Source organism: Calidris pugnax, unplaced genomic scaffold (assembly GCF_001431845.1).
Source record: "Calidris pugnax isolate Ruff unplaced genomic scaffold, ASM143184v1 scaffold314, whole genome shotgun sequence".
NCBI lineage: Eukaryota > Metazoa > Chordata > Aves > Charadriiformes > Scolopacidae > Calidris > Calidris pugnax.
In genome coordinates this window covers 610,114-632,803 of record NW_015091027.1, presented here as the reverse complement: position 1 = coordinate 632,803, position 22,690 = coordinate 610,114, and the positions used below count along the sequence as shown (strand labels likewise).

The 22,690-nt window shown below is 64.3% G+C and overlaps 1 protein-coding gene across 3 annotated transcripts in view; it reads right to left on the bottom strand.

Moving 5' to 3' along the window:
- Window positions 1-20,270, bottom strand: part of FGFR1 (fibroblast growth factor receptor 1) — a 24,764-nt gene extending 4,494 nt beyond the window's left edge. The window contains exons 1-8 of one of the 3 annotated variants that reach the window (XM_014955929.1): window positions 20,051-20,270; window positions 10,905-11,168; window positions 10,193-10,276; window positions 9,807-9,982; window positions 7,881-8,004; window positions 6,960-7,150; window positions 5,605-5,755; window positions 449-651 (exon numbers count right to left, since the gene is read on the bottom strand). In XM_014955929.1, the coding sequence (XP_014811415.1) occupies window positions 449-651; window positions 5,605-5,755; window positions 6,960-7,150; window positions 7,881-8,004; window positions 9,807-9,982; window positions 10,193-10,276; window positions 10,905-11,168; window positions 20,051-20,141 (1,284 nt within the window). In that variant the 5' untranslated portion in view covers window positions 20,142-20,270. Of the gene's footprint in view, window positions 1-448; window positions 652-2,074; window positions 2,220-5,604; window positions 5,756-6,959; window positions 7,151-7,880; window positions 8,005-9,806; window positions 9,983-10,192; window positions 10,374-10,904; window positions 11,169-20,050 lie in introns of those variants that run through there. The other 2 variants (XM_014955927.1, XM_014955928.1) reach the window with 2 other exon arrangements.
- Window positions 20,271-22,690: the final 2,420 nt, after the last annotated feature.

Here is a 22,690-nt window from a genome sequence, read left to right as displayed (position 1 = left end):
GGGCAGGGACACCCCCCCCCAGCACTGTTCCACCTTGGACCCGGACTGAGTGATTTTTAATTAATTTCCAGCACGCTGATACCACCCGACGCACAGCCCGGGGCTCCTCCCGGCTCCTCAGTCTGTAAAACACGCTCTTCTGCTCGAGCACCGAATTGCTGTAAATCCTTCTGGTTCTCCTCATCACCCCTGCTGTGTGGGGGGCGTGGGGGGGCTCTGCAGCCCCCCTTTCTGCTCACCATGCTCCCAGTTGGGGTCCCAGCCCATGGACGGTCCCCACCCCACACCATGGATGGGCACAAGGCTGGAGGGGGTGGCACGTGCAGCAGAGCAGCATGTTCCTGGGTCTCCCCCCATCCATCCTCCTCCAGATCCTCCCCCCACCTCCCCAGGAAGGGCAGGTCCCCCGGGGGGGCAGTAGGTGCAAACAAACCCCCTCTCTACTTTCTGTTACCTGTCTGCGCAGGGGGATGCTCTTGGCCAGCTTGTGCACGGCCAGCTGGCTGTTGAAGTCCGTCTTCTTGGTGGTGCTCTTCATCTTGTAGATGATGACGGTCACCACCATGCAGGAGATGAGGAAGGCCCCGGTGCAGTAAATGATGATCTCCAGGTAGAGGGGGGACGTCATCATGGCCGGGGTGTCTTCAATAGCTGGGTCAGCGTGAAGAAGGCATTAGCACCCGGGGCTGAGGAGCAGAGCTGAGGACACGCTCTGCATCGCTGGTGGCCTTGGTGGCAGGGACGGTGTGTGGGCACCCCCTGGCTCCTCAGCCCCATGGCCGTGCAATGCATCCACAGGCACAGGATGGGGTGGGATGGGGTCAACTGAGGAAGGGGTGAGGGGGGGGGACAGTGTCCGTGTCCCTGCTGGGGCCGTGTGGGACAGAGCAGAGCTCTCCTGTGGGGGTTCACTGGGGATGCTCCCCTGCATCACCCCACAGGGAGGGGGCATCGGGACACCCCCAGGGATGGGTCCCCTCCCTGGCTGCTGTGCTCAGACCACACTCGCAGCTGTGAGTCCTTTGGGGTCTGGGGGTTGCCCTGGGCATGGAGGGGGCCATCGATCAGTGCCCGGGGCTGCAGGAGTCCAGGCGTCACTGGTAATGACCGGGGAGAGCTCGGGGCAGAGCAGCCAGAAGCATCGACCAGCAGCAGCAACCTGCCATGGGACCCCCGGGCTGGCGGGGAGGGGGGTCCCATCCCCACCGTGCCGTGGGGCAGACCCCGCTTTGGTGGCCGCCGGTGGCAGAGGAGGTGGCATTGCCCTGAACAGCTCAGAGCAGCTGCAGCCATGTGGCACCGTCCAGTGTGGCCACAAGCCCTGGTGAACCTGGCATCAGGGTGGGAGCTGCCATTGCACCCCCTAACCTGACCCCCCCCAGGAGAACAGAGCCTCAGAGAGAGGTGTAAGAGGGAGTCGAAGTTCCTGTCCCACCTCCGAGCACACCCGGCTGGACCACGCAGCGGCTGATAACGGGGACAAGTTTTTTGGCTGGAAAGCAGCACCCATGCAGCAGCACCCCAAAAACTTCCCCGGTTGCTGTTATCAGCCTTCGGTCCCTGCAGCATTGATGCCCGAGGAGGGGGGGGCATCAATGGGGATGGGGGCAGAGCCCCCGGCAGCGCAGCAGAAGCAACACACAGCCCCGGCACGGGTCCTGTGCCGCAGGGCAAGGCCAGCCCCCCGACAGGCAGGGCACAGGCAAGGCTGCCAGCACCCCCCGAGCTCCCCCTGCCCGCTCCGTGCCCCCCCTGTGCGGGCAGCGCTGGCCTTGCCCTGGAGCGAGGGACCGTCCTGCTCCAGAGGAGCAGCCCCTGGTTAAATTCCCCTGGGTATGCATTGCCTGGGCCAGGGAGAGAGCAGGGGACAGACCCCAATGGGGGGGCAGAGGGGGGACAGACCCCAATTGGGGGGCCGAGGGGGGACAGGCAGAGGGGGGGATGCCCCCCAGCTCTCCTGCTGCCATGGTACCCAGCTCCGGGGAGGGGACAGGGACTGGGAATCGCTCTCTCCCGGACTGCAATGCATACGTTGGAAAGGAGGGAGGAAAGGGAGAGGAAGAGGAGTATATACCTTCGAGAACTGTCAACCATGCAGAGTGATGGGAGATCCCAATAGAATTACCCGCCAAACATGTATACTCCCCAGCATCCTCAAATGAGACATTCCTTAAGTGAAGGACTTCCATTTCTTTGTCTGTCGTGTTAACGCCAGCCGTCTAGAGGGAAAAATGGAAGCAAAAAACGGAGAAGCAAACGCCATGAGATCTTCTGGGAAGGAGGCCAGAGAGGAGGGAGAGCCCAGTCTCATTTGGCAGACCCCGGGGGAGCAGACAGAGCCCACGGCAGCCCTGCTAGAGAGACCCTCGGGATGACCACTCATCCGGGCGGACCTACGGAGAGGCTGGTTAAAAACCCTTCACCAAACGGAGTCTCCTGCCCATCGGAACATGCTGGCAATGGGCTGCATGGAGAAATGGACCTCAGGCAGAGCCGGCCGGCGGGCGTGTGGGGCACGGGGGGGCACAAGGACGACGGTGGGAGGACGGCGACAGGAGGACGGAGACGGGAGGGTGGCACAGACAGGGGACACAGCACCGTGGGGTCCCCAGCCGGGGCGCAGAGGCGCGGGGTGGCCCGATGGCAGCACCCCCAGAGTGTCTGCGTGACGGGGTGGGAATCCACACGGGACAAACACGGGGGGACACACACAGAGCACAAAGCCCAGCCGGCCCCGCTGAGCATTTTTCCATGGCTTTGTCGCACCAGAAACACAGCAGAAACAAGAGAGCCCAGAGTTTTGTTTTCCCCCGCCGGGGAGTGACGGGGCGAGGAAACACCCCGCCGGGCGTTCTTCCCATTACCTTTCGCCAGAGGCCTGGTGACAGTGAGCCACGCAGACTGGTTGGCCTCGCCAATATAATTGGAAACCTTACAAACATACTCCCCGCTCTCCGCCTCTGTCACATTATACAGGGTCAGCACCTCCGCGTCAGAGCTATTAATCCCCGAGTGCTGGAACAGACCAACAACATGGAGTCACACCGACGCGGTCACAAACGGCAGCGCCCGGAGCACCGGCACCGGCTCTGCCAGCGCGGGGGGGGCTGCTGGACCCCCCCGGTACCCGCTGGGTACCCCTCGGTACCCCAGAGGGCTGGGGATGTGCATGGAGGGGCACAGGAGGGGGAGGCAGACAGTCACGGGGCTGTAATCCTGCTGCTCCTGGGAGCCAGCCAGGGGCAGGGCTAGGGATGAACGTGCACCCCAGGATTGGGGACACAGCTGGGGACATTGGGGGGATGGCTGCGCACCCCAGGATTGGGGACACACCTGGGGACACTGGGGGGATGGCTAAGCATCCCAGGATTGGGGACACACCTGGACTGCTCACCCCAGGATTGGGGACACAGCTGAGGATCGCTGGGGATGTCAGTGACATGGCTGAGGATTGCTGTGCACCCCAGTGTCAGGGACACAGCTGGGGATGGCTGCACATCCCAGGGTTGGGGACACACCTGGGGACATTGGGGGCATGGCTGGGGATGGCTGTGCACCCCAGGATTGGGGACACACCTGGGGATGGCTGCGCACATCCCAGGGTTGGGGACACACCTGGGGACATTGGGGGCATGGCTGGGGATGGCTGTGTATCCCAGGGTTGGAGACATGGCTGGGGACATCAGGAATGTTGCTGGGGATGGCTGCGCACCCCAGGATTTGGGACAGGGCTGGGGATGGCTGGGAATGTCAAGGGCACAGCTGGGGATGGCTGTGGATGTTGGGGACACTGTTTGGGACAGCTGAGCCCCCCGGGGTTGGCACAGCAGCCCCTTTGCTGGCTGTGAGCGAGACCACTGGGGTGCAAGGTGAGCTGCTCTCGTCGGGACAGAACAGGGGCTGGTCACCCCCCTCCAGCACCGTGCTCACCCCCCTGGGCTACCCCCAGCCCCACGGCATCAACGGGGCTGAAATCCTGCTGCTCCTGGGAGACAGCCAGGGGCAGGGCTAGGGATGAACGTGCACCCCAGGATTGGGGACACAGCTGGGGACATTGGGGGGATGGCTGCGCACCCCAGGATTGGGGACACACCTGGGGACATTGAGGGGATGGCTGCTCACCCCAGGATTGGGGACACAGCTGGGGACACTGGGGGGCATGGCTGGGGATGGGATGTGCACCCCACGACTAGGGACACAGCTGAGGATCGCTGGGGATGTCGGTGACATGGCTGAGGATTGCTGTGCACCCCAGTGTCAGGAACACACCTGGGGTTGGCTGCACATCCCAGGGTTGGGGACACACCTGGGGATGGCTGCGAGGGGGGGGCATCAATGGGGATGGGGGCAGAGCCCCCGGCAGCGCAGCAGAAGCAACACACAGCCCCGGCACGGGTCCTGTGCCGCAGGGCAAGGCCAGCCCCCCGACAGGCAGGGCACAGGCAAGGCTGCCAGCACCCCCCGAGCTCCCCCTGCCCGCTCCGTGCCCCCCCTGTGCGGGCAGCGCTGGCCTTGCCCTGGAGCGAGGGACCGTCCTGCTCCAGAGGAGCAGCCCCTGGTTAAATTCCCCTGGGTATGCATTGCCTGGGCCAGGGAGAGAGCAGGGGACAGACCCCAATGGGGGGGCAGAGGGGGGACAGACCCCAATCGGGGGGCAGAGGGGGGACAGGCAGAGGGGGGGATGCCCCCCAGCTCTCCTGCTGCCATGGTACCCAGCTCCGGGGAGGGGACAGGGACTGGGAATCGCTCTCTCCCGGACTGCAATGCATACGTTGGAAAGGAGGGAGGAAAGGGAGAGGAAGAGGAGTATATACCTTCGAGAACTGTCAACCATGCAGAGTGATGGGAGATCCCAATAGAATTACCCGCCAAACATGTATACTCCCCAGCATCCTCAAATGAGACATTCCTTAAGTGAAGGACTTCCATTTCTTTGTCTGTTGTGTTAACGCCAGCCGTCTAGAGGGAAAAATGGAAGCAAAAAACGGAGAAGCAAACGCCATGAGATCTTCTGGGAAGGAGGCCAGAGAGGAGGGAGAGCCCAGTCTCATTTGGCAGACCCCGGGGGAGCAGACAGAGCCCACGGCAGCCCTGCTAGAGAGACCCTCGGGATGACCACTCATCCGGGCGGACCTACGGAGAGGCTGGTTAAAAACCCTTCACCAAACGGAGTCTCCTGCCCATCGGAACATGCTGGCAATGGGCTGCATGGAGAAATGGACCTCAGGCAGAGCCGGCCGGCGGGCGTGTGGGGCACGGGGGGGCACAAGGACGACGGTGGGAGGACGGCGACAGGAGGACGGAGACGGGAGGGTGGCACAGACAGGGGACACAGCACCGTGGGGTCCCCAGCCGGGGCGCAGAGGCGCGGGGTGGCCCGATGGCAGCACCCCCAGAGTGTCTGCGTGACGGGGTGGGAATCCACACGGGACAAACACGGGGGGACACACACAGAGCACAAAGCCCAGCCGGCCCCGCTGAGCATTTTTCCATGGCTTTGTCGCACCAGAAACACAGCAGAAACAAGAGAGCCCAGAGTTTTGTTTTCCCCCGCCGGGGAGTGACGGGGCGAGGAAACACCCCGCCGGGCGTTCTTCCCATTACCTTTCGCCAGAGGCCTGGTGACAGTGAGCCACGCAGACTGGTTGGCCTCGCCAATATAATTGGAAACCTTACAAACATACTCCCCGCTCTCCGCCTCTGTCACATTATACAGGGTCAGCACCTCCGCGTCAGAGCTATTAATCCCCGAGTGCTGGAACAGACCAACAACATGGAGTCACACCGACGCGGTCACAAACGGCAGCGCCCGGAGCACCGGCACCGGCTCTGCCAGCGCGGGGGGGGCTGCTGGACCCCCCCGGTACCCGCTGGGTACCCCTCGGTACCCCAGAGGGCTGGGGATGTGCATGGAGGGGCACAGGAGGGGGAGGCAGACAGTCACGGGGCTGTAATCCTGCTGCTCCTGGGAGCCAGCCAGGGGCAGGGCTAGGGATGAACGTGCACCCCAGGATTGGGGACACACCTGGGGACACTGGGGGGATGGCTAAGCATCCCAGGATTGGGGACACACCTGGAGATGGCTGCGCACCCCAGGATTGGGGACACAGCTGGGGACACTGGGGGGCATGGCTGGGGATGGGATGTGCACCCCACGACTAGGGACACAGCTGAGGATCGCTGGGGATGTCGGTGACATGGCTGAGGATTGCTGTGCACCCCAGTGTCAGGAACACACCTGGGGTTGGCTGCACATCCCAGGGTTGGGGACACACCTGGGGACATTGGGGGCATGGCTGGGGATGGCTGTGTATCCCAGGGTTGGAGACATGGCTGGAGATGGCTGGGGACATCAGGAACGTTGCTAGGGATGGCTGTGCATCCCAGGGTTGGGGACACCTGTGTATCCCAGGGTTGGAGACATGGCTGGGGACATCAGGAATGTTGCTGGGGATGGCTGCGCACCCCAGGATTTGGGACAGGGCTGGGGATGGCTGGGAATGTCAAGGGCACAGCTGGGGATGGCTGTGGATGTTGGGGACACTGTTTGGGACAGCTGAGCCCCCCGGGGTTGGCACAGCAGCCCCTTTGCTGGCTGTGAGCGAGACCACTGGGGTGCAAGGTGAGCTGCTCTCGTCGGGACAGAACAGGGGCTGGTCACCCCCCTCCAGCACCGTGCTCACCCCCCTGGGCTACCCCCAGCCCCACGGCATCAGCCTTTAGGGACGGCACTGCCTGGACGTGGCTGGGGAGCCCTCCCTGCCCACCTCTCACCCTGGGCTCCTCCGGGCACCCCGGCAGCCAGACAGGCTGGTGATGGCTCTGGGGCTCCGGATGGTGGTCCCCAGCCCCAGGCAGCTCCTCTCGCCCGTGGCCACCATCCCACGCAGCTGCCCGTGCCCCACGGGATGGGCAGGGCTGTGGGGACACGTGTGGGGCAGCTCGGAGTGCGGCTTTACCTTCAGGATCTGCACGTAGGGCAGGTTGTCGGGGCCGATCTTGCTGCCGTTCACCTCGATGTGCTTCAGCCACTGGATGTGGGGCTGGGGGTCGCTGTAGACCTTGCAGACGAACTCCACGTTGCTGCCCAGGGCCACCGTCTTGTTGGCAGGGAGCCCTGCCTGCAGGATGGGCCGGTGCGGGGACCGCTCTGCAGGACCCGGGGAGAGGGGGTGCCTTATGGAGGGCTCGGGGTGCTCTGCCACCCACCCTGCACCCCCCCACCACCGACTGGGGTGGGCAGTGATGTTCTCAGCAGACCCAAGGTGTCCCCTTCCCCAGGGGACCCCCACACTGTGGGGGGAGAGGAGCCAGGAGGGGACGGGGACAGGTGACATGGCAGCGCAGGGATGGGGACACCAGTACCTATTCGGCGGGGTCAGAGGTCAAACAAACCTAACGAGGGCCCCGGCCGTTAACAAAGCGGCTGCCACTGTGGTGAGTCAGCATTAACAAACCCCTTTGTTCACCTCGCTGACTGTTCCCTTCAGTTTGCTCAGTGTAATCAAATTAAATCACATTTTTAATGGTTCATTTACTGGCATTTAGAGCAGCTCCACATGTGGAACTGCTCAGACCAGCCTTCCCAGCTGGGAATTATGGCTAATAAGGCGATTAGAAAAAGTTTCTGTCTGGTCTATGAAATTATTTCCACCACAATTAAAAATCCCCCAGAACGGGTTGAGATGAACCTTCCCCCTGGCCGGCTCGGGGACCCGCTGTGCCCCAGAGGTGTTTGCTGGGGGGGACACAGTTACGGGGACAAGAAGCCCGTCCCCATGGGTACTCCCCATCCCCGTTTCGCAGGGTGCAGCACCCCTTTCTGCTGGGGGGGCAGCAGGGGGGCCCGGGGCCAACCCTCCCAGCCCCACGCTCCTCACCCACGACGTCCAGCTGGTAGGTGTGGTTGATGCTCCCGTACTTGTTCTCCACGATGCAGGTGTAGTTGCCCTTATCAGATGGCACCACCGAGTCCATGATGATGCTCCAGGTCGCGTAGCGGACCTGGGGACACGGAGGGGGGGGATGACAGACCCCGTTACGTGCCACGCGCTGGTGGACTGGAGCCCACCAACCCTCCTTCCCGGCCACGTCAGAGCTGGCTCAGCCCCCGGCCCCCGCCGACCGGGACGTAAATCTCCCTTTGAGGTCACCTTTCCCCTTCCCTATGGAGGGACCGTAATTGCTCCCAGCTGTCCCAGGACAGCCTGGCCACGGAGCCAACTGCGCCGAGAAGCAGATGTTGTGAGCTGAGGGTGACGGGCCGGCCCGGCCCGGGGGGGGACACCCCTCTCGGGCAGCCCCAGCGCGTGTGAGGAACAGACCGGCATTGTTCCCCCGCAGCGCGGCCGGAGCCGCTGCCCCCCAGCCCTGGGCTCGCACCCGTGGCCAGCCCCAGCAGAGAGAGGGTACCGTGCCAGTCACACCGTGCCCCCGGGACACCTCCGTGGGTGCTGCTGCCCAGGTGTGTGTCCTCTGGGAGAGGTCCTGGGGGCTCTGCTGGGCTGTGGCCGCCCCAGGTCCCTCCTAGCCATGGGGATGGGTTTCTACACCCTGCTCTGCTGCTGGCTCTGCCTTCAGCTCCTCCTGGAGACCTCCCTGAGCCCTGCTCCCTGCCCGGGGGCTGCATTCCTCCCTCCCAGCTGGAAACTGGTTATTTCCACAGCATTTCAGCCCCATTACCTATCCAGGGCACCGTGCTGTCACCGTTTGGGGAGCCACAGCACTGCCAGCATCCCTTCTCCTCCCTACCCGTGAGCCCATGTCCCTCCCTGGGATGTGCTACACGGGGCTGTGATGTGGCCACATTCCTGCTGTGTGTCCCTGGCACCCAGGGCCACCATGGTACCCAAAGCCCCCACAGCACCCGGCTGGGCTGGCATGGGGGGACCCACACCGGGTGGGGGTCTCATCTCCCCCTCCCCAACCCCAGGGGTGTCAGCCTGGGGCAGGCTGCAGCTCCACACCAGAAAACTGTCTGAGAGAGATGAAAAACGGGGACGGTGCTCCCTTGTAGGGTCACCCGGGGGCCCTCAGGGCTGGGGCTGCCTCAGCCCTGGATGCTGAAGAAGCGTGGCCCACCCTCTCCTTTGAGGGGGGAGAAGCTCAGGGGGTCCTGGCACACTGGTCCCACCACTGGGGCTCCTCTGCATCATCATCAGCACCCCCAGTGTCACTGGAGCCCCTGAGAAGGGGAAAGCTGAGCCCCCATCCCTCTTGGGGGGACCCTGCAGCCTGGACCCGCTGTGGGTGCTGGGGGAGCAGCGCTGCAGCTCCAGGAGCCAAGGTGGCCCCCAAACACAGGCCAGGACCCCCTCCCCACCTCCCAGTACCCCCAGGCTGCTGGCACAGCTCCCGCCGACCACCGCTGGGACACGGAGGGGCTCGTCCAGCCCTGCAGCCCCCAGGGCTGCCCAGCCACCCCCGGGAGCCCCCGCGCTGGCCGGGGACGCCGAGACCCCCTCTCCTCAGCGGGGGGATTAGTCCAAGCCGGCGAAGGCAGGCTGTCCCCCTCCCCCAGGGGTTGAGCCGGTGCAAACATGACCCAGAAGCAGGTCACTGCCATAGGGCTATTCTGCAACGGGAACGTCAGAGGGGCCCATCTGCCCCCGCCGGGGGCCGCACGGGCAGGGGGCTCGGTGCCTCTTAAGCTGCAGAGCCCCTTCCCGATCCTCCTCCTCCCCGGAGCGAGCCCTCGGCCCCTCGAGGTGCGGCAGAGCCTGGGACAGATGGAGCCCAGAGCAGCCTCCGCGCAGCCAGGGCCAGGGGCTGCCCCCCCGAGCGACTCCCCACCCCGGCCCCGGTACCTTGTACCCCCCGATGCGGTGGTCGGGTTTGAACTCCTTGCCGTTCTTCAGCCAGCGCAGCGTGGGGTTGGGGGTCCCGCTGGACGGGCACTTGAATTTCACCGTTTTGGCGGCGGGGACGGCGTGGAGCTTCTTCTCCATCTTCTCGGGATAGGTCCAGTAGGGAGCGATGGCCTCTGGGGAGCACAGCAAGGGGGGGGCTCAGCACCCAGACCCACTCCCCGCAATGAGCCCCCACCACCCCCAGGTGCCCTGGGCGGCCACAGGACCCCTGCCCACCCTCACCCAGCTTTCCCCATCCCTGGGGTGATGGTCTGTGTGCAGCCCCCCCTCACCCCCCGCCAAAACCCAGGGCAACCCCAGGGGCAAACCCATCTCCCACGTACGGTTTGGCTTGGTGTTATCCGCCTCCTTCTCCTCTGAGGAGGAATCATCTTCATCGTCATCATCCTCTGCGGAGGGGAGCGCGTCTGCAAGAGACAAGAGGGCCCGGCTGAACATCCGTGCATGGACCCTTCCCTTCCTGAGGGGCACCAGCAGGGACCAGAGCATCGTGGGCTGGTGGCACAGGACTGTGTGTGGTGGGGTGGCAGTGGGGAGGTGCGGGGGTCCCGGGTGAACGCTGTGTGTGCCCACAGGCACAGCCAGGGCTGACAGTGCCTGCTGTCCTGGTGCCCACAGCCAGTGGCCATCGTGCCCCCCGAGGTGATTCAGAGCTCCATGCCGCGTGTCCAAGCATGGGCTGGTGCCACCAACCCACCTGGGGTGGCAGCTGAGACCCTGAGGGCACAGAAACACCCCAAGCCTTGGTGGACACCTCCAGACCTCGTTCTCCAACCTCATGCTCCATCAACTCCAATGTGGACCTGGGCTCATGCCCAGGGGCAGCCCCACAGCCCCCCGGCCCCCCTGCAGACAAACAGGCGACAACCTCCGGCTGCTCCTCCCTGCACCGCGCCGGTTCCTCCTCCGTCTGTCCCCATCTCCCCGAGCAGCCGGACAGACGTACGCGTGCCGGCAGCATGCAGAGGGGCGCAGGGGCAGCACGCTCCTTCCTCCGCAGCCCGGCCCCGGGGCTGCCCCTTCCCTGCTACGAACCTGAGACGTTCACGGAGAAGTAGGTGGTCTCGCTCCCCGAGGGGCTGTTGGTCATGCAGGCATAGAGCCCCGAGTCCTCGGGCACCGCGTCCCTGACCTCTACCTCCTCCCCGGTAATGCGCGTCCGGTTGTTCTCGGCCAGCTGGACGCCGTCGCGCACCCAGTTGATGCTCTGGACGTCATCCCTCAGCCGGCAGCGCAGCTGGAGGAGGTCCCCGGGGTGGGCCGAGTAGGACTCCACTTCGATTTTTGCTTTGGGCAGAACTGGAGGAGTTAGGAGAGAGAAGAAGAAAGAAAAAAAAAAGAAGAAGGAGAAAAGGAATAGAGACCAAAGGAAACCATGCTGCTGCTGCTGCTGCTGCCGCGGCTCGGTGTTAATGAGGCGACATGCGCTGCCGGGACGGTGCCGCGGTGGCACCAGGATCAGGGCAGGGGACCCGGCGGAGCGGAGGGAGGGGGGGCAGAGGCTGCGAGCACCCCAAGCAGCACCAAGCACTTCACCCCCGCGGCAGGACCCCCTCAGTGCCCGGGGAGTCCCAAAGCACTAAGGCACCCCTTGGCCCAGTGGGAGCATTGAAATGGGGGAGAAACGGGCCATTTGAGACATCCCAGGCAGCGCCAGTTGGGGCGGCCGGGTCCTACCCAAGCCAGGAGCATCCCAAATCCCTGCGCGGCTCGGCCACCCCACAGATCCCCACCACCAGGAGCGGGCAGCCAGTGAAGCGGGGCAGGGTCCCCGTGCCTTGCCCTGGTTAGAGAGCAATGGGGCAGGTGCCAGGGGGACGAGGGGCTGCGGCAGGAGAGCAGGCAGGGCTGCGAGGGGCTGCGAGGGGCTGCGTTGCTGGGAAAGGTCAGCCCAGGGGAGCTCCGGCGAAACAGGTGCTGTCGTCGGCGTCCCCGGTGGCAGCCACCCCGGGCAGGGAGCGCCGCAGCTGCTCCCGATGCCACATTTGTGTCAGCAGCACAAAGATCCTTTCTCTCCATCCTGCTGCTATGTGATCTTGTCCCTCCTGGCCCTGGCAGGGCAGGCACGGCTCCGTCCCTGAGCGCCGGTGGTGCTCCCCTGGGCTTGGGGCAGGCGGCTGGGTTTCAAACCATCTCTTTGCATCCCACAGCCCCAGGGGGGGGGCTGGCTGCGGCAGATCTGCGGGCGCTGGGGCTCCCTGTGATGGTACAGAGCGGATGCAGCGTGAGCATCGTCTGGGGAATGAGCAGCACGGGCTGGCGTGGACGGCATCGGGTCCGGGAGCAGCACGGGGTGTCTTCTTTGCATCCCACAGCCCCAGGGGGGGGGCTGGCTGCGGCAGATCTGCGGGCGCTGGGGCTCCCTGTGATGGTACAGAGCGGATGCAGCGTGAGCATCGTCTGGGGAACGAGCAGCACGGGCCGGCGTGGACGGCATCGAGTCCAGGAGCAGCACAGGGTGTTTGGGAGAGGCACATGGTGATGCTGTGGATGCTGCTCCCCAGGGCCAGAGCTGGGAAGGAATCACTGTGTTTCCACTGCTCCTCCGAGCTGGTAGCCAGGAAGCTTCAGGTGGGATGAGGGCAAGAGCCGATGGTGCCATGGGGGCACGGCTGAAGGTCTCCAGGGGCAACTGCTCCATATCCAAGGGGTCTGGGAAATCCCACCAAGCCCTGCGCAGGCAGCCCAGCAGAAACAGCCCAGAAGTGTTCTAACTTCAGCTGGTCCGTGTCCCGAGGGCTGTTTCCTCCAAGGAGGGAGGTGGGCACGCAGCCCGCAGGCACCACACCATGGCCACGGGGGCAAGAGCAAAGCCACAGCTCTCCCTTGGGACCCACGTGGCTCCCAGCGAGGAGAGGGGCAATTTGCAAACCAGGAGCTAATTACCAACGCCCACGGCATCCCAGTGCACATTAGAGGGGCTGCCTCCCCACAGCACTAACACACGCCATCACCCTCTCCTTGGTGCCCACCGAGCCAGGCATTCCCCCTCCTCTGCGCACCCCCAGTAGCCACGGAGCAGCTCATCCAAAAGCACAGGGTCCCTGCTGTCACCAAACTCCCCCAAGACACCCCCAGAACAGAGCCAAAACTCTCCAAAAAACAGCTCTTCAGAAACTCTCGTTCCCTCCGGTGTGATCTGCGCTGCGCTTCCTGGCCCCTTTTCTTTTCCTCGTACCAATGAGAAGCTTCATGGGGAAAACATCCCCGAGCAGCTCCCAAGCTCCTCCTCCTTCCTTTGCTTGAAGGGAAACAGTGCTGGGGAAGAATTCACCTTCCTCAGGTGTGAGAAGACCAAAATCCAGGGCTCCAGATCCAGCAGTGAGAGGTTACAAAGCGCTTCCACGTGGAATATGAAGAGTAGGGGGTGTCCCTTAAAGGATCTTGCTCTTGCAATCCTGTTTTCCCTGTTTTCCTCTCGCAGGATGGGGAACTTCTGTGATTTGTGTTTCAAGTGATTGGCCACAGGCGTCCTCCAGCCGCCTCCCGTCCCCTCGCTGTGTGTCTGTCCACCCTGGACGCGGTGACACGGTGTCCTCCTGTCCGTCCTGGTTCCTTCTCAGAGCAAGGTCAGGGAGCGACAAACAGCCACGAACACCCAAACCATCACGAGACGCGGAGCCGCAGCCGTATCTGCCCTTATCTGGCTCCGTCCGTGCCCCCGGGACACTCAGCTCTGCCTCCCCCCCTCCTCCCCCCCCGACAAACATTCCTTATCGCACAGAACAACCTGCAGAAGGTGCCCGGAGCTGCCAAGGACACCCACTGCCCACAAATGTCCCCTGATGTCCCCGTTGCCTGTCCCAGGCCATGCCAGCACACCAGGAGCCATGCACGGGTCCAGGGTCCGGTGCCCCATGGCCACGGTGGGCACTGCCAGACCTACAGGGTCCCACCGTGCCCCAGCTGAACCAATGCTGGGACAGTAAAGGACCAGCTCTAACCAGAAAAACACTGCTGTGGTCCATGAAGCTCTCGTAGAAGTCACCTTCTCACCCAGCCTGCCCCAGGGACCACCTGCCCTTGAGCTTGCCCCCAAAGGACCGTGCTGGCACAGGGAAGGGAAGCTCCTGCCAGCCCCACACTCAGCAAACACTGGACCTGCAGACTGGGGAGGGGGTGGCCGGGGGGTAGGGGAAGAATTTGGATGGATGGAAAACTTCAAGCCACCCCCAGCCGATCACTGGGGCTCAGGAAGGCAGCATCCCAGCCTCAGGCAGGTCCCCAGGCAAGTGCCACCGCTCCTTCAGGCCACCGAGCCAAGGAGCCCGGGGGTCTGACGGTGCCATGGGGTGCCCCTGGCAGGCAGATGGCACCGTGGCCACCGGGATGGCACCGGGGCAGCCCAGTGCCCACCACAGTCGATGCACAGGAGTCCCCTTGGAAACGCAGCTGCTCCATAAAAGCAGGGATGGCAGCGTGGTCCTGGGCTCCCCCTCCCCAGAAGCAGCCAGTGGTGCCAGCCTCGTTACCTGCGTGCCCTCCGCGTATGTTAATTAGCGCCAGCCCATCTGATCACAGGTCTCCATCAGCCTGAAACGCCTCTTTCATAGGTTCTGCCTTTCTGTAACCTAAACCAGGGCTCCAGGTGCAGCCCCTCTCCCCCGGGGCACGAGCGAGCCCCGAGGCGGCCACCTCAGCCAGAGTTTAACCAGCCAGACAAACGCTTGGCTCTCCTCCCCCAGCCCCCCCCTGCCCCCCCAGGCTCTGGGTGCTCCCAGCATTGCACCATGGCCCGGGGGGGGCACCGGGCAGCCCCTGAGGTGGGGGGATTCCTGTCCCCAGCCTGGCTGCAGGGATGCTCACAGCCCCCTTCGAGCCAAACGGGGCGAGGAGGAGGAGGAGGGCGAGCAGAATAGAGAGAGAAAGCAAAATACACACATTAGATCTGCCACATCTAAACCATCTGCTGCTTCCTTTTTAACCTAACCTCTCCTGCTTCCCGGGGGGGATGCCACAGGGCAGAGCCCCTCGTGGGGCAGGGGGGACAGGAGCCCGTGGGGAGACGAGGGGCAGCCCCAACCCCGGCCCATGGCGCCTGCGCTTCCAAACGAGCCCGAAACGGAGCAGCACGCTCCAGCACGGCCCGCCCAGGGTTTATTGCTTCACTCCAGCTTTGAAATGGACCCGAGAGCAGAGCCCAGCCCCGGCCAGATGGAGAGTGTCACCGAGCACGTATAGCTGTCACCCGCTCCCCCGGGGATGGCGGGGACACGGGGCGGCCGCCCTGGGGAGAGGAGGGCACAGATTAACCTTGTCCCCCCCGTCCCCCCAACTGTCCCCGCAGCGGAGCAGCCCGGCGAGCGGCCCCCCGAGCGCGGGAGCCGGGGGCTGTGCCGGCCACGGCGGTGGCAATAAAGCGGCCAACAAAGCGGCGCGGGGACAATGCGGGCGGGGGGCGCGGGGCCGGGGGCGCCGGTTGCCCTGGAGACCCCAGCGGGGCTTTCCGAAGGTATTTCCTGAAGAAAAAGCACACACATGCCCGGCAGCCCCGCTAATCCCAACAGGAAGCGTTTACCAGGACGCGGGGATTGGCTTCTTTCTTATTTAAAAAGCTCCTTTCCCTGCTGACCCCCTCCCAGCCCGGGCTGTGCCGGGGGGGGGGGTGACCCGAGGGGGTCCCCCCCAGCAGCATCCCTGCATCCCCGCTGCTCCCGGGGCGATGCACATCCCTGGCTCCTCTTTTCCCGGGGAAAGGCTGCAGCAGGGAGATGCCAGCAGGGAAGGATGGGGGCTCAGGGCACCCATGGGTCTTCCTGGGGGGCTCAAGGCACCCCTGGCTCCTCCTGACCAAGCCAGCCTGGGGGGGCATTGGGCTTCTCTGCACCCTCGGGTCCCTGGATGCTTCCTCCAGCGGGGAGAGGGGGATTTACGTGCTGCCCCCCGCCCTCCCGCTCATCAACTGAAGCAACATTTAATTACCAGGCGTGTTGGTAGTTTGCAAAGCTGTCAGAACAAATCCACCCCTTTCCCCCCGGGACACCCCTGGCCACGCTCGGGGCTCTGCAGCCGAGCTGAGCCCTGGGGGCACAGACACTCACCCACCAGCTCCCCCCAGGTGGGGAATGGCCCAGGGGGGTCCTGCTCATTCTGGGGGGCACAAGTGAACACCCCAATACACACAGGCACCTATGGCTTTGTGCAGTAACCACTGGCTTTGCCTGGGCCCTGGCTCACTGCCCAAAACACCTCTCCTGAGCAGCCCCGGGGCTGTTGCAGGTGGGGGGGGGGCTGGACAGCCAGCCCACCCCCAGCCCCAGGGACACCCCCCAGCACCCCCTCGCCTGGCTCCGCTGGCCGTGGGGCAGCCCTGCAGCCCGGGCTGCGGCAAAGCGCCGCTGCTGCTCCCAAAGACTCATATTTCTTTTTTTCCTCCTCAATTAAGGGCCGGAGTGACAGCATCCGAGTGGGAAGGCGGGAGGAGGGAACAATGCCCGCTCAACAGCCTGGGAGGGGAAGGCGGCAGCGCCATGCCCCGGAGGACGACCCCCCAGCACCCCCTCGCCTGGCTCCGCTGGCCGTGGGGCAGCCCTGCAGCCCGGGCTGCGGCAAAGCGCCGCTGCTGCTCCCAAAGACTCATATTTCTTTTTTTCCTCCTCAATTAAGGGCCGGAGTGACAGCATCCGAGTGGGAAGGCGGGAGGAGGGAACAATGCCCGCTCAACAGCCTGGGAGGGGAAGGCAGCAGCACGATGCCCCAGAGGATGAGGCGATGCCCCGGGGACCCAGCCCCTGCAGGAGTCGGGGTCTGGGGGAGCAGGGGGCTCGGAGGTGGGAGTGGGGGCTGCTGGGCCCCCCCAAGCTCCAGTGATGATGCTGGGCTGGGAGAAGGGCTGCACAGCGTGGCCGGGGGGCTCACAGGGTTCCAGTGAGGAATCAGCTCCTCCAAACCCAGTCCCCTGGGAATCCTGGGGGCAAGGGGTGGGGAGACCCCGAGAGCTGCAAAAGCTGGAGAGGGGGCTGGAGATCAGGGAATTGGGGATGGGGGGACAGCAGTCCACCCCGGGAGCAGCAGGGACAAGCCAAGGACCCTCGTGGTGCCACCTCTGGGGATGCTGTGGCTGGTGACAGCATGTCCCAGGCTACAGCCAAGTCAAGGACCCCCAAAGATCTTTGGTGCTGGGGAGGGGGGACAGACTGTAGCCCCCCGGGCTCACGTGCCACATTCCTGCCAGCGCTGAGCTTTGGGGAGAAGAGGATGTGGCAGCAGCACAGCCCCATGCCCACAGAGGTCCTGAGAGCTGAGCACCCCCTCCCCAAACCCTGGACTTTTGGCTCCCGTTGGGTGCAAAGCAAGACCCCCCCCGGAGGAGCCAGGCACAACAAAGCCCCGGGAGCCAGGGCCCCCGCTGGCCCCACAGATGGGCCGGGGGGAGGTTAAGCCTGTGGCCAGCTGGGCGGCCGGGAAATGGGGCAGCCCCCTGCCCCAAAGGGGGCTCGGCCACACGGGGAAGGGGCTGCAGCCCCAGGCTCCTCTGCCAACCCCCCCTCTGCAGGGCAGATGCACCCTCTGGGAAAGTACCTGCTGCACTGGGGCGGCCGTTGGGGCTCAGTGTGCCCCAAAAAGAGCTGCCCAAGGCAGGAACCCCCCAAGGCAGTGCCCCGCTCCCCACAAAAGCCAGCTGGGCTGCTTTGCACCCCCAGCACCCCCCAGGCAGGGATGAGGCAGACCCCGAGCGCTGGAAATGCCTGAACAGCAGCGAGGACAATAGCAGACAAGGAGAGAGGGGAAAAAAAAAAAAAAATCCCCTCGGCAATTTTCTGCAGGTTTCTATTTAACCTGGAGACAAAGACGGGCTTTGTGCGGGAGGCGACGGAGGCTGCTCATGGAAATTTCTTGGCTTTTCCCCTTAACTAGGGGTTTTTTTACCACCTCCAAATTTAGGTAACTATAAAATGCTGTAAGTGCCCGTTAATATTTTATTTGCTGCAGATTTTTCAGTGACGGGAGCGAGCCCCCGACAAAGGCAGGGCTCCCGAGCCCCCTCCCCACGCCACGAGGGCAGGCGGGTTGGGAATGCGGGGAGGCCGGGGCCGCGGGCCGGGCGCGGGGGATTACGGCCTCCCTGAGAAGGGAGCTTATCTGCCTCAGAACCGGGAGTAAACTGAAACCCCATAAACATCCAGAACAAAGTCCGGGAAAGCTGCTGCCTCCGTCGCGGAGGGGACCCGAGCGCGGCCACCACCACCCCCAGGACGATGCTCCCGAGATGCAGGGGAAGGAGAGTGAGCCCAGCCCCGGGGGCATGATGCCCCACGGGAGCTGAGACCCCCAACACACCCTGAGGGACCCCAAACACCCCGGGGACCGGACCTGGAGCCTGGTGGCACGGTCCCGGCCGCGGGTCCTGGCCCAGGAAGGGTTCTTCCCATCCCGCACGTCCTGCCGGGAACATTGTGTTCCCACCAGCCGGCCCCGGAGCCAAGGGCCGGACTCTGCCCCCGCCGGGCTCCTGCTGTGGCACTAATTGGGCTGCCCTGGTGAGAACCGTGTCGGGAAATGTTTCCAGAGGTTATTGTTAGCCCTGGCATGAGGCTGGCGAGGAACCAGCTCCCTCCTCTCCAACCTCTCCTCCTCCTCCACCGCCGCCTGAGGCTGCTCCCCAGGCCCTCCGGGGGTTGCAGACCCCCTAAGCACCCCCAAAAAACCACCTTTCCTGGAGTTAACCCTCTGCCTGAACATCCCAACACGACAGCTGGTGCTGCCAGCGCCGCTCGCCCGGCGGCACGAGAGCCATCCTCACCCCACACACCACCAGGAAACCTCTTCCAGGAAGAGCAATCTCCCGAGAAAAACATGTTTACGGCCGTCAGCCGCGTTATTTACAGAGCGGGGAGGACACACGCCAGTGGAAAAATCTCCGCGAATGATCCCCGCGAGCGATGCTCTGCCCGGCCTTCTTCTGGAGCCCGCAGCTCCCCGGGGACCACGCACAGCCCCAGCCACCTCACGGGACATGGCTGTCACCGGGGCACCCTCTGCTCGGACCCCAGCACCACAGCATCCTTCCAGCCGGGATCACCCAGTTGTGACCCCCCCGAGGCCAGGGACACCAGCCTCAGCACGATTTACTCATCGGTGCCAGCTCCTGCCCCGTCCTGACCCCTGATCCACGAAGGGACGGTGGGCACGGGGACCGTGGCTCTTCACGGGGGCACCACGCTGTGCCCACGCCGGCAATTGGCCTCCCGGGGCCGGGGCGGGAGGGAGAGGGAAGGGGGAACGAGCCTTAAAAAGAAAAGCAGTACCCCACAGCCCAGACATTCTTGGGTAATTAAAACCAAAAGGCAGTGAGCCCTGCGCGGCGCTGCCGGCTCTGTTTATTCTCCACCGCACCGAGGGGAAGGCCAAGGCTGGGGAATGCCAGAGGGTGCTTTCCATGGGGGCTGTCACCAGGGCTGGGTGACCCACGCAGCCCGTCCCCCACCTCCTGGGGTGCCCCCGGGCTCTGGAGCACCCCAGGGCTGCGGCTGGGGCAACCCCCCCCCAACCCATCACGGGCCACAAGCCCCTGCAAGGCTTTTATAGGGGGATGCAGCGATGGAAAGCGAGGGGGATGCCCTCCTCTGGGGCTGTGCCCTCTGTCCCCAGCAACGTAGAGACCAGGGCTTTGAAGCCAGCCCCGTGGGCATTCCCCAGCCAGGAGTGGCACCGGAGCATCCCGGGGGTCTCCGTGGGGTGCACTCATCCCACACACTGCCTGCTGGTACCCTGCACCCAAATCCTTGTCCCCACTGCCAAGCCGGGATCACCCCAGTGCCCAGCAGGGTGGGAGATGGTTGGTCTTGATGGTCTGAAAGGTCCTTCCAAGCCGGGCCATTCTGAGGCTTCGGGCTGCAGATGGTCACAGGGAATGGAGTGCCACCACACGGAGTGACCCCTCCACGGTGGGGACACAGCCCCTGGGGCTCTGTACCCTCCTCCACACCAACAGCCTGGGGGTTTGCCACCATTTCCCTCCAGGTTTAACATATCCACGGGCACTGCTGGAACCCCTGCCCCGGAGAATCACTCTCAGTGGGCAACACGTGCCACATCCCCACCGGCACTAGCCACCAGCCTGGCACCGGGATGTGCCCAGACCTCGTGCCAGGCTCTGGCTCTCCCGCCATGGTGACGGGCTGTGGGATGGTCAGGAGAGACCCGTGCGGGAGGAGGGGGTGATGGTGGGGGGCTCTTACCTTGGTCGGGCAGGGTGGGGGCCGGCCGGGCGGCTGAGAGCGCGGCTGCGACCAGCACAGCCCAAAGGATGAGGCACCGCCAGGTAAACATCCCACTGCTGCGGCTACTGCTCGGCGACTGGGCTCCGCAACTCCCACTCCATGGGGACCCCGGGGCCGGGGGGGGTCTCCGCCGGGCCCTCAGCCCCTCCGAGCTGCGGAGGAGGAAAGCAGAGTCAGGGCAGGGCGAGAGGTGCCCCCGCATCCCACCACCCAGCGCGGACCATGCTCCTCCAGCATCCCCCCCACCCCGGGATGCGCTGATGCCCCCGAGCCGTGGGGCAGGTCCCTGCAGACCCCTCCTCGGGCTGGAGTGACCCGGCGCTGACGGACAGGGTTATGTTTTCCCCGCACGAAAGCGCTGATGTGTGGAGAGTGAAAAGCGCTGGCGAAGCAGAATCGAATGCAGCAAAATTTCCCAGAACACGGGGGGGAGAAATTTTCAAAGGCCGGGCAGAGAAAGGGAGATTTCTGCTCCTCTCCTCTTCCCGCACTTGCTCCGTGCTGCGAAGAGGAAACCCCTATCAAGATCAAAATGCCACAAAATTTTTGAAACAAAAACCCCCTCGGCCCAAGCTGGGTCACCACAGTGTGGCAGTTCCCAGAATTTTCTGATTTTTCTTTAACTTTGCTCTGATGAAAAACAATCCTAAAATCTTGACAAGTTCTGTGGGACAGGAAAAAAATTTCTGTTTTGCTCGGACTCCGAAAGGCCACTTCTCCCCTGTGTGAATGCCAGCAAACTTCCCCCACCTCTCTCCCTTCTTTCTACATCTTCTGCCCCAAACACCCCCCCAGTACCCCCGGGACCCCACCCGGCACCCCCAGACCCGCAGGGCCTCACTCCAAGGCTTTGCTGCCCCAAATCCCACATTATCCACACCAAAATCTGTTGTTGTCCGTGTCACCCTGCACCCCCAGCCAGGTAGACCCTGCTGCAAACCCTGCCCCTCCCCATCCCCTATAGGATCTATAGGGCACACAGGCAAACAGGGAAGGTTTCCCGGAGCCGAAGGGGTTACCTCCCGCCCGTGGCAGATCTCTTTCCACCAACAGCTGTTTTCAGAGCAGCCGTTTGGGGAGAAATCCCCCGGCTTCCACGGCCAACGCTGCAATTCGCTCTCGTCCCTGCCAGCTCTCACGCCGGGCTCTCCAGCCCACCCGTCCCCTCGGGTCCCCGTCCCCTTCCCCTGCCAGGGCACCGCTCCCTGCCAGGAGGCATCGGAGCCAGGTTCTGGCCCAGGGAAACCCAGCAGAGCCCCATCCCGGCTCAGGGTGCCCCGGGGATGTGCCCTCCGTGGCCTTCATCCCTCCGACTGTCCTCCTCCCCGCCACGCTGGGAGCGGGGAGCTCCGCCAAGACACGTCCGAGGGGGACGCCAGAGCCAAAGCCCCAGCCCCAGTCCCTGGCCAACTGCTTCCAGCAGCGTGGATGTGAGCGAGCCCCGTCCCCCCCAGCCCCGTCCCACCCCCGCGACACATCTGTGACTCCGCAGGCGCCGGGGATGGGGGTCCTGACTCCAACAGTCCTTAACGGTCCCGCTGGGCCCGGCCGGCGCGATCCCTGCCCAGCTCATTGCACAACCCCAGCACGGCCGCGGGCCGGCCGCGGAGCCGCTGGCGGCGGATGCTCTGGGAGAAGAGGAAGGACCAGGGTGTGGACAGGGTGATGCCATCCCCAAAACACCTCCTCTTCTCCCCGGGGAGCAGCCCTACCTCCGTGCCCCCGAGCTCACCCGGTTCCTCTCCCGCCGCCCCGTGCGGAGCCGTCCCCAACCTGCCGCCTGAACGAGTGCCTCCTTCTCCCACCAGGCGCCTGCCCAAGAGCGTGAGCTGTTAAAAACACTGAGTAATAATCGTAGTGAGTAATGAGCCGCTACTCATCCTCCCCACGCACTCGGGCCGTCGGAGCTCCGGCCACCGCCTGTCCCCTTCCAGCGAGACCCTTCGCTCCCTTTGCCCAAAGCGCCAGCTTTTTTACCTAGGGATGGGCCAAGCAGCCGCCAGCAGCAGCCCCAAAGGGCTGGGGGTGCCTTGGGGGGTCAGACCCCCTGAACAGCCTCTGCAGCCCAAGGAAACCCAGCCAAGGAGGCGGGTTGGGGGCTCCGGCCGCCTCCTCCTGCCCCCAACTGGCCGCCAGCACCAGCCCCAAAGGGCTGGGGGTGCCTTGGGGGGTCAGACCCCCCGAACAGCCTCCGCAGCCCAAGGAAACCCAGCCGAGGAGGCGGGTTGGGGGCTCCAGCTGCCTCCTCCTGCCCCCAACTGCTCCGGCTCTGGCGGCTGGGGGTGCCTTGGGGGGTCAGACCCCCTGAACAGCCTCTGCAGCCCAAGGAAACCCAGCCAAGGAGGCGGGTTGGGGGCTCCGGCCGCCTCCTCCTGCCCCCAACTGCTCTGGCTCTGGCCACCGCAGGAGCATTTGGGACCCGAGGTATTGACACAAGCCACTGGGCAGGGAAAATCCCGGCAAACACCGGCGTTATCAGCCAGTGCCAGCGCTCCCCGGCGCCAGGCAGCGCGCTTTAAAATAGTTATTGAATGTTAACAATTTATCAGGGTTTGGAAGGGGGAGGTGGAATTCTTCGTGGAAAAAAAAAAAAAAAAA